An 11,242-nucleotide genomic window follows, 5' to 3' on the forward strand; every position below is an offset into this window, starting at 1 on the left:
CTAATAACCAATATTGAAAAAACATTAGGCCCCTGTTAATAAATATTGAAAAATTGGACCCTTAATAACAAATAATAGAAAAAAATATTGGCGAAAAATTGGACATTTATACAAATATTAAAAAAATAAATTATAATAGTAGGCCCTTAATAATAAATATTAGAAGGAACGAGCCCGTAATATAATAAATATTTGAAAAAATTGAACTCTTAATAACTAGTATAAAATATAATTGGACTATGTATATGGTATAAAATGATTTTTTTACAAGTATAATGTATTATAAAAGTTCTGAGTCTTGGGCACGTGTCCTTCTTGTCCAAGTCCAAATATGATTCTGTTTAGGATGATTATAAAGTAATATGTTCATAATATTTCTTAATCATTGATAATACATATATTCATTTAATTACTAATGCCATCCAATAAATATTAATAATATTCATTTAACTCGATGATTTAGGAGTGGACAGAGACGGTCATATATTTTTATAAATTTCCAATTTTTATATAATTTATTTATTGATAATTTGATTAAATAATTTTATAATTTTATTTCTACTGCGTTCTAGGAGAGGGCATATTCCATTTGTCCGTAACACATACCAAACCTTTTTGATTGTTTCATTTCTCTTTGTATCATCACCGATCTTCATATCTTGCTTGCCTAGTCACCAAAACAGGGGAGCTCAATGGACTATGCCCAACCCATGCTTGTTACCTTCATCTTCATCATAACAAAGTTGGTTGTTTCGGGAAAGCACATACCAACAACTTTAGAAGGCCCCTTTGATCCTATAACCATCCGTTTTGATCCGTCTCTACGTCGCGGCAGTGAAGACATACCGATGGATGATCCGAGGTTGAAGAAGAATGTGACCTCTATGTTCCCAGAACAAATTGCTCTTGCTTTATCCACACCATCTTCAATGCGGATTTCCTGGGTTACTGGTACTCTCGCTATTGTTTTCTTTGTGATACATTTCTCGATGTTGATGTGTTTGGTTTATTATGGCTTAGGGGATGCACAGATTGGTCCCAATGTGACTACCCTTGATCCTACATCAGTTGCCAGTGAGGTTTTGTATGGGAAAGAAAGTGGAAAGTATACTAGCAAAAGAAGAGGAAATGCAACTGTTTATAGCCAATTCTACCCTTTTGAGGGGCTCCTGAATTATACCTCTCCCATCATTCACCATGTTAAAATTGATGGTATAACATGATTAATTATCACATCCATCTCATAGTTTACTGTTCATTGGTTGCAGTAAATGGCAGCAAAAGAACAAACAATCTGACATTTTGATCTGCAGGTCTGGAGCCAGGGACAAAGTATTACTACAAGTGTGGAGATAGCTCGCTTCCGGCTATGAGCGAAGAGCACGTGTTCGAAACTTTGCCGTCACCTGCCCGAAATTCCTATCCTCCTAGAATAGCGGTTATAGGAGATTTAGGTTTAACCAGAAATTCATCAACAACCATTGATCATCTGACAAAGAATGACCCCTCATTGATCTTAATGCTTGGAGACTTGGCGTATGCGGATCAGTACCTTACGACCGGCGGGAAAGGTGTTCCATGCTTTTCGTGTGCTTTCCCAGATGCACCAATTAGAGAGACATATCAACCTCGTTGGGATGGATGGGGAAGGTAACTTTCTTTAACTTGCCTTGTTAAAGACGGGATTTAAATTGCAGAAGCAACACGAGCTCATTTTGAATTCAGGTTCATGGAGCCACTGATATCAAGAGTTCCTATGATGGTCATTGAAGGCAACCATGAAATTGAACCTCAAGTAGCTGGGATCACTTTCAAATCGTACATGGCAAGGTTTGCGGTTCCAGCTGAGGAGTCTGGTTCTAACAGTAACTTTTATTACTCTTTTGATGCTGGAGGGGTACATTTCGTTATGCTCGGGGCATATGTCGACTACAACAGTTCAGGTTAGAACAATAAGCATTCATTCATGTTTGGCTGCAGATTCTAGTTTTTTTAATTGCAGACTTGGATATAACATGGCACAACTGCTTCAACTCAAATCTAGGAGCTCAGTATGCTTGGCTAAAGGAAGACTTATGCAAACTAGATCGTACTGTAACCCCGTGGCTCGTAGCAGCATGGCATCCACCCTGGTATAATAGTTACTCCTCACATTATCAGGAAATTGAATGCATGAGGCAGGAAATGGAACAACTTTTATACAGATATGGTGTTGATATTGTTTTTTCTGGTCATGTAAGTCGGAAATGAAGTGCATTTTCATTTCTATATCGATAATCCTTCAGTATTCTGTTACTTTTTATACTTATATTGATCCACGTGATATTTTTAATTTTCGAGTAGGTTCATGCTTATGAGAGGACGAACAGAGTGCATAATTATACATTAGATGCTTGCGGGCCTATCTACATAACAGTCGGAGATGCCGGGAACATAGAGAAAGTAGATGTCGATCATGCAGATGACCCTGGAAAATGCCCTTCACAAGGAGACAATATACCAGAGATCGGAGGTGTGTGCCACTTGAATTTCTCGTCTGGTCCGGCTAAAGGCAAGTTTTGTTGGGATAGGCAACCAGAGTGGAGTGCATTTAGAGAAAGCAGCTTTGGACATGGGATTCTTGAGTTATATTAAAGCCTATGGTGTTATATTCTCCTTATCACACTTAACTAGGTAGTTTCTAATCTTAAACTTGTTTATGCAGGTTTTGAATTCGACATACGCGTTGTGGACTTGGCACCGGAATCAGGATGTATACAAGGAGGATAGTCCCGGCGATCAAATCTATATAGTGAGACAGCCTGAATTATGCTCTCCATAAAGTGATTTCCCACTTCAACATCTGCTACCACTAGTCTCCGTAAGTAGCATATGTTAAACCGACTAATAAAAAATAGTTTACACATCGTCCAAACACAGTAAAATAGTTTTCAGAAAATATGATTCATTTTACGGGAAGACGTCATTGATTTCGGTTTCGAAAAGTATGTCCAAGGGGCATAGGAAATAGCTTGTAATTTTCATTGGGAAAGTGAGGTAGGATATCGGTTTCCCAATGAATTTCTTCAACAAACATCAATGCAGCAGCTCTGCAACATCACAGTCGGCCAAATGGAAATAAAGCACTCAAATTTAGCTTAATATATATAGTATATTGCTTTGGTACTTTCAACTAACAACTGCTCCCACCAAAATAAAACCATCAATTAACTCGATAATTAAACCCCATTGCTGAGCTAAACTCAAGTTAATGAACTTTATGAATTACAACAACAAAAATAAAGACAAAAGCCAAATAGGCGTTTATGATATTCAACACATTCATACAAATAAATAAAAGGGTAAACTACACATTTAGTACTTAAATTATCAATTGTATTTCGTTTTAGTAACTAAACTTTCATTTGTTTCAAAATCATACCTAACATTTACTTTTTGTTTTGCTTTTGTACCTCGTCATTAAAAACTTAGTGAAACTATTACAAAATGACACTTTTTTATGGGTAAATTACATCATTCATCACTCAACTATCTTTTCACTCATATTTTGGTCATTGAATATTAATTTTTTTAATTACTTAACTTTCAAATTACTCCTAATGTAATCACTCTAACTTTCAAATTTATTTATTTATTTTAATTATATATTAATAAAATAATAATAGAAAATGTCATGTCACAAAAATTATTAATACAATAAATTAGAGTGATTAAAACATGAGCAATTTGAAAGTTCAATAGTTAAATTGAAAATCTTTAAACCTTAGTGACCAAAATAGGGAGTGAGAAGATAGGTTAGCGATGAATGATGTAATTTACCCATAACAGTTCTATTAAATTTTTAACGGCGGGTACTAAAGTGAAACAAAAAGTAAACGTTAAGTATGATTTTGAAACAAATAAAAATTCATATACTAAAATGAAACAAAACTAATAATTTATTTACTAAACATGTATTTTACCCTAAATAAAAGTAGACTATAAGAAATCAACCCATAGCATCAAAACTAGGGAAAAAATGCCAAATAAATTAATGTAAACTGAGATCCTAATATGGTTTTCATAACCAACAGAAAAGTTTTAAAAGCCTAATGTATAGAACAGTCAAAATAATTTATCAAAAACAAAAATGAGATGTAACACCCTAATTTAGGGGCTAAAATTAAGAAATTATAAAGTGGTGAATTTAATTAGTATTTTTGAAAGAAACGGTGGATTAAATTATAAAATTTTAAAGTTGGCAGACCGTTTTAAGAAATATAGGAAATTCAGTGGCTAAACTCATGATTTGATTATTTTTCTTTAGGAGTTGATATAAACCCTATTTCCCGTGCATTTTCTGCAGAAAATGCTCATAATTCCTCTCCCGGTCAACAACTTGCAACTCTGATCTACTCGTCGTCCGACCTCCGATCGACGAGTCGAAACCACCATCGTGTTCGTTGTCGACCAAGGAATAAAACCCCTCAAACCTTTCGTCGTGAATCATCGCCGTTGGTTGTTAATTTCAGTCGGAAGTATCGTCGTTAATAACTCGATTTCAGTTGGTTTTTCGTCGATTCACGACGATCCGATGATTCGTTTATGACACCCCCGCACCATCAAGTTCCTTGCATCGTTCCGAGTCCGCCGGTATCATCCTTGGTCTCCGTCGACGGCGGCGCGTGAGGAGGTGAAGCGGTCAAAGTTTTTATTCGTTGAAATCGAGCACTCACCGTTCAAAATTGTGAACTAAGCTTTGTAAGTGCCTCGAAATCGCTTAAAATAATTTTTAGGAATTTTTCCATTATTTATAGGCTGTCGTTTTGACCGGTTCCAACCCGACCCGACCTGTTTACCCGACCCGTTGACCGCGGTTGACCAAAACTTTGACCGGGCATTAAACAACCTTTGACTTTGACCGAGTATACCTATCCTGACGTTTTTCGATGTTCCAAATCTGATTCTGCAGTCCGTTTTTCAAAATCGGACCCAAAGGCATCGAAATTTCCAGTCAAACCCGTTGACTTTGATTTTGACTGAAAATTCCAAATTTTCGGAAAGTCGTATTTTAAGCTTTCGACGTCCTGAATCCGAATCTGTAGTTTGTTTCGCCAAATTCGAACCCGGTAAGCTATTTTTCACTGATTTATCATCCGATTCGATCTGTTTATATCAATTAAGCTCTGTTTCTGATATAATCTTTGTTGATATGGATCCGAGGAAATATTGGAAGATGATTTCAAGATTGAGGGCGTTCGAATGGAATATAATGGTCAATCGGTATTGCACAGAAATCGAGGTAATACTTTACTACCTCTTTATGCTTTATGGAATATGTTGACATCGGTAAATGTATGAATAAGATAATGTTGGTCACTTTTGTGGAGTCGAATAATTTATACACTCGATATGGATGTGGTAGAAATTCTGTAACTGAATACGGATCGAATGACTAATTAAAGAGATTGAGGAATTGTTAGAATTAAATTACAAGTTTGTGATCAGTGATAAAGAAATCAACCCTGGATCTGTAACTTATATGTTATATCAACAAAGGTTAAATATTAAAGGTACTCGGATGAGAAATTATGAGAATATTCTGGTTGGGTAAAAATTACTGTTGTGCATAATAAATATTAGTTTTGCTTAGGAAATGCGGAGAACCGGTTTTTAACCCCAAGAGGGTTTGAGCAAGATGCTAGAAGTCTGTTAAGGAATCATTTCAAGATCAGAGTCTGCCGGTGTCATCCTTGGTCTCCGTCGACGGTGATGTGTGAGGAGGTGAAGCGGTTAAAGTTTTCGATTCGTTGAAATCGACCACTCCACTGCTCAAAACTGTGAATCAAGCTTTATAAGTGCCTCAAAATCGCTTAAAATAATTTTTAGGAATTTTTATGTGATTTATAGGCTACAGGAAGAGGTCCCACGCACCACCATTGGACGTGGGGAAGGAAAAAATGACCGGTTTGATCGATTTTGGAATTGTTTTGACCAGTTTGATCGGTTCCGACCCGACCAGACCCGACCCGTTTACCCGACCCGACCCGACCCGTTTACCCGACCCGTTCCGTTGATCCGACCTGTTGACCGTAGTTGACCAAAACTTTGACTGGCTTTGACCAGGCATTAAACAACCTTTGACTTTGACCGAGTATACCTATCCTGACGTTTCTCGACGTTTCAAATCCGATTCCGCAGTCCGTTTTTTGAAATTCGGACCCGAAGGCCTCAAAATTGTTAGTCAAACCCGTTGACTTTGATTTTGACCAAAAATTCCAAATTTTCGAAAAGTCATATATTTTGCTTTCGACGTCCTGAATTCGAATCCGAAGTCCGTTTCGCCAAATTCGAACCCTATAAGTTGTTTTTCACTGATTTATCATCCGATTCGATTTGTTTATATCAATTAAGCTCCGTTTCTGATATAATCTTTGTTGATATGGATCCGAGGAAATATTGGAAGACGATTTCAAGATTGAGGGCATTCGAATGAAATATAATGGTCGATCAGTATTGCACAGAAATCGAGGTAATACTTTACTACCTCTTTATGCTTTATGGAATATGTTGATATCGGTAAATGCATGAATAAGATAATGTTGGTCACTTTTGTGGAGTCGAATAATTTATACACTCGATATGGATGTGGTAGAAATTCTGTAACTGAATACGGATTGAATGACTAATATAAGAGATTGAGGAATTGTTAGAATTAAATTACAAGTTTATGATCAGTGATAAAGAAATCAACCCTGGATCTGTAACTTATATGTTATATCAACAAAGGTTAAATATTAAAGGTACTCGGATGAGAAATTATGAGAATACTCTAGTTGGGTAAAAATTACTGATGTGCATAAGAAATGTTAGTTTTGCTTAGGAAATGCGGATAACCGGTTTTTAACCCCAAGAGGGTTTGAGCAAGATGCTAGAAGTCTGTTAAGGAATCATTTCATGATCAGAGAATGTTCGGGAAAGCAATTAACCATAGGATCTTTAAATTATAATTATTTTCGTTAAGAGCTAATATCGAAAGTATCTGGTTAAGAAATTACAAAAATGCCCTTGAGAGGTAAAATAGTCTGAGTTGACCCTGAATGAGAAAGCACTTTGAGGATTTGTACTTAATTTGATTAAGTACGAATTTGATTGTTAAGATCCTGACTTAGTGCAGAAGAATTCTTGATATTCCGTTGGTAAAAATCTGAGAAGGCACTTGACCCGAAAATATCCGAGTTATGAGTAAATACCTGAAGAACAATTTATTGGAGGGTGCTCTTTTATCAAAATTGCTCGAAGGGACTAAAATAGATGATAAATTGGAATTAAATAAAAAGATAGGATAGAAGGAAATTATTGAAATACATCGGATCTGTAGAATGACCAGAATACCACTGTAATGGAATTGACCCAAGAATACCACCAAGCTGAGGAATGATTGGATATCCTCGAGCTTTAAAATGAATGGAATAAAAAGGAACAGTAAAATTACCAAAATACCCTTATATCCTATACTAAGTAAATGTCTTGGATTAATTAAGGAATCCAAATAAGGAGAGGTGTGAGACTACTTTTAAAAGTTATGGATCACAGCTTAAGTGAGCTGATCAACCTTAATGATATGTCAGTACCTGAACTAGTTGGAATATACTTGACTGCTAAATGAACTAGGTAACCTCAAGGACTGAGGATTAAGTAAGAGATTGGAATAAGCATGAAAACTCGGATGAACTTACGTGATGTATTATCCATATGGATTATGAACCATAAATCAAGTACATCAACATTTCCTGATATAGTTGAAACATGGAAATGAAATCAAAACCATTAGAATATATGTTCGTCTCCTTAAGATATTTTCAGTGATGACTCAGAAGGTGATATATGGATAAGAATATTTGGTATTAAAGAGTAAATACCCTGGAAGGTTAATGAATTTGACAAGTTGACAAGTATTAGTTATGGGAGCTATTCATCTGGAGTTGTTCGATAATCTGATAAATCGACATAGATTGTAAAGGTCCTGAATCTTCGTTATTCCTTATCAACTCAAATCACTCTGGTCATGTATGAAAACATAAGTAACTCATATATAAAGAATTTTGAATACCCTTTTATTACGTAGAGCTTCCGATAAATGTCCGAATAAGATGATCATGATAAGCATATTATGAATAACTGATGATTTTGTCAGTTAACAAACTCTTCTAATAGTGATTCTAATTTCTGGCATACTATCGGTAAATTGAAGATTTGTGTTTCTTTGCCCGATAAGATTATCTTGTATCTCTAAATAATATCTGGAAACTCTAGTGTGTTCCCTACTTATATGAATATTTTATCTGATTTCTGATATGAATTCTGTTTTGACATCTGATCTGAAATCTGTTCTGATTCCTAACCTGGATTCTGTTATGATATCTGATCTGAATTATGTTTTGATTTTTGATATCTCTGTTTACCGATTGAGAAATGTTTTATCTATGTTTATTGTTGGAGGAAGATTATTTGCAGACTCATTGGCTTTGTGCTCAGGGTCTAAATGGCATGTGCGGTTGGGTGTATGGTTCTGGGGAACCTACACATTTATGATGTGAACGGATGAGGGTATATATATATGTTTTAAAAGATCTGTATATATTTTTACTGGTTTTAATGGAACACACTAGAAAACCTATTATGATCTCCTGAACCTAAACATCCGAAATATTTCCATCTGAAATGAATATTATCTGTTACTACCTGCGATATCAATGAACCTCAACTCAGCCTAAAAATCTATAGATATCTGAACCAATAAAGAAATGTATGTTTATCTGTATCTGCAAGTTCTTCAGCATCATCCGGTATCGACATCTATCGACATCAGTAAGGGAGTTTTTCTAGCGTTGTTGCAGAGTATGGTACATGTGATTAGGGGGCATGCAATTGTATTTTGTTTTATATACAAGTCTGAAAATGTGTTTTATCTCTGCATACTGATAAATCATTTATAAGATACATGTTTTAATAAAAGTTTTAAATTTTCCGCTATTTTTACAGAGGGTCACTCCAGTGGCCCTAATGTGACACTCCAGATCAGATCGGGTTACCCGCATCGGTCAGAGAGGGTTACATTTAGTGGTATCAGAGCTATGGTTTGAGTCAAAATTTCTATGATAGACCGGCCGGTCGAATGTCAAAATATGTTTGATCAGTACATGCCCCTAAACTACAATTATGCCTCTCTAAGCTGGAACTCCAAGGCTAAGTCCCTATATGTAACGAGTAAACCGAAGTTTCTATCCGTTAACGCTATACTTGTACAAAAAGGAATATCAGTAACATCTGTCTAAACACTGTTAAGTACCTCACGAGCCATGTGTGAATTATTCATCTGAGAAATTCTTACTCGACTCCGGGAATGAAATTGGGATATGTTACTGCTCTTTGAGCCTATTCTCGTGACCAAGACTGAATTGATTACTCAAGGAAATTTTCGTTCGGATTCTTTTATTGAAATAAGGAAAAGTTTTGATAATAATGTATGCTAAACTGGTTAAGGATTAGTGGAGGATATGTATTTCTATAGGAGCTACATGAAAGATATGAAAGAACAGATGGAAGTTTCCTTTCTGTATTTCTGTGAGATGAATGAATTTCGAGAACGAAATTCTTTTAAGGAAGGGAGAATTGTAACAACCCAATTTAGGGGCTAAAATTAAGAAATTATAAAGTGGTGAATTTAATTGGTATTTTTAAAAGAAATGATGGATTAAAGTGTAAACTTTTAAAGTTGGCAGACCGTTTTAAGAAATACAGGAAATTCAGTGGCTAAACTCATGATTTGACCATTTTTCTTTAGAAGTTAATATAAACCCCATTTCCCGTACATTTTCTACAAAAATGCTCATAATTCCTCTCCCGGTCAACAACTTGCAACTCCGATCTACTCGTCTTCTGAACTCCGATCGACGAGCCAAAACCACTATCGTGTTCGTTGTCGACCAACTAACAAAACCCCTCAAACATTTCGTCGTGAATCGTCGCCGTTCGTCGTTAATTTTAGTCGGAAGTATCGTCGGTAATAACTCGATTTCAGTTGGTTTTTCATCGATTCACGACGATCCGATGATCCGTTTTTGACACCTCCCGCACCATCGTCTTCCTTGCATCGTTCTAAGTCCGCTGGTGTCATCCTTGGTCTCCGTCGACGGCGGCGCGTGAGGAGGTGAAGCGGTCAAAGTTTTCAATTCGTTGAAATCGAGCACTCCACCATTCAAAATTGTGAACCGAGCTTTGAAAGTGCCTCGAAATCGCATAAAATAATTTTTAGGAATTTTTCAGTGATTTATAGGCTACCTGAAGAGGTCGTACGTGCCCCCACGCGCCACCACTGCACGTGGGGAAGGAAAAAATGACCAGTTTGACCAGTTTTGGAACTGTTTTGAACGGTTTGATCGGTTCCAACCCGACCCGACCCATTTACCCGACCCGACTAGTTGACCCGACCTGTTTACCCGACCCGTTGACCGTTGACCGCAGTTGACCAAAACATTGACTGGCTTTGACCGGGCATTAAACAACCTTTGACTTTGACCGATTATACCTATCCTGACGTTTTTAACGTTCCAAATCCGATTCAGCAGTCCGTTTTTCAAAATTCGGACCCGAAGGCCTCAAAATTGGCAGTCAAACCCGTTGACATTGATTTTGACCGAAATTTCCAAATTTTCAAAAAGTAATATTTTATGCTTTCAACGTCCTGAATCCGAATCCGAAGTCCGTTTCGCCAAATTCGAACCCGGTAAGTTGTTTTTCACTGATTTATAATCTGATTCGATCTGTTTATATCAATTAAACTTCGTTTCTGATATAATCTTTGTTGATATGGATCCGAGGAAATATTGGAAAATTATTTCAAGATTGAGGGCGTTCGAATGGAATATAATGGTCGATCAGTATTGCACAGAAATCAATGTAATACTTTACTACCTCTTTATACTTTATGGAATATGTTGATATCAGTAAAAGCATGAATAAGATAATGTTGGTCACTTTTGTGGAGTCGAATAATTTATACACTCAATATGGATGTGGTAGAAATTCTGTAACTGAATACGGATCGAATGACTAATATAAGAGATTGAGGAATTGTTAGAATTAAATTACAAGTTTGTGATCAGTGATAAAGAAATCAACCCTGGATCTGTAACTTATATGTTATATCAACAAAGGTTAAATATTAAAGGTACTCGGATGAGAAATTATGAGAATACTC

The 11,242-nt window shown here is 36.1% G+C and overlaps 1 protein-coding gene across 3 annotated transcripts; it reads left to right on the forward strand.

Moving 5' to 3' along the window:
• The first annotated feature begins 609 nt into the window (after positions 1 to 609).
• LOC120146316 (purple acid phosphatase 23-like) lies at positions 610 to 2,847 on the forward strand. 3 transcript variants are annotated; one of them, XM_039159913.1, is made up of 7 exons: positions 610 to 951; positions 1,021 to 1,212; positions 1,314 to 1,650; positions 1,726 to 1,943; positions 2,045 to 2,235; positions 2,344 to 2,625; positions 2,705 to 2,847. In XM_039159913.1, the coding sequence occupies exons 1-7, from the start codon at positions 693 to 695 to the stop codon at positions 2,819 to 2,821; spliced, it is 1,596 nt and encodes a 531-aa protein (XP_039015844.1). In that variant the 5' UTR covers positions 610 to 692; the 3' UTR covers positions 2,822 to 2,847. The 3 variants fall into 3 exon arrangements, with proteins under 3 accessions (XP_039015844.1, XP_039015847.1, XP_039015845.1); XM_039159916.1 differs by having other exon boundaries at positions 2,053 to 2,132; XM_039159914.1 differs by having other exon boundaries at positions 2,344 to 2,642; positions 2,705 to 2,819.
• The last annotated feature ends 8,395 nt before the right edge of the window (positions 2,848 to 11,242 follow it).

This window comes from Hibiscus syriacus, unplaced genomic scaffold (assembly GCF_006381635.1).
Source record: "Hibiscus syriacus cultivar Baekdansim isolate YM2019G1 unplaced genomic scaffold, ASM638163v2 tig00110911_pilon, whole genome shotgun sequence".
Classification (NCBI taxonomy): domain Eukaryota; kingdom Viridiplantae; phylum Streptophyta; class Magnoliopsida; order Malvales; family Malvaceae; genus Hibiscus; species Hibiscus syriacus.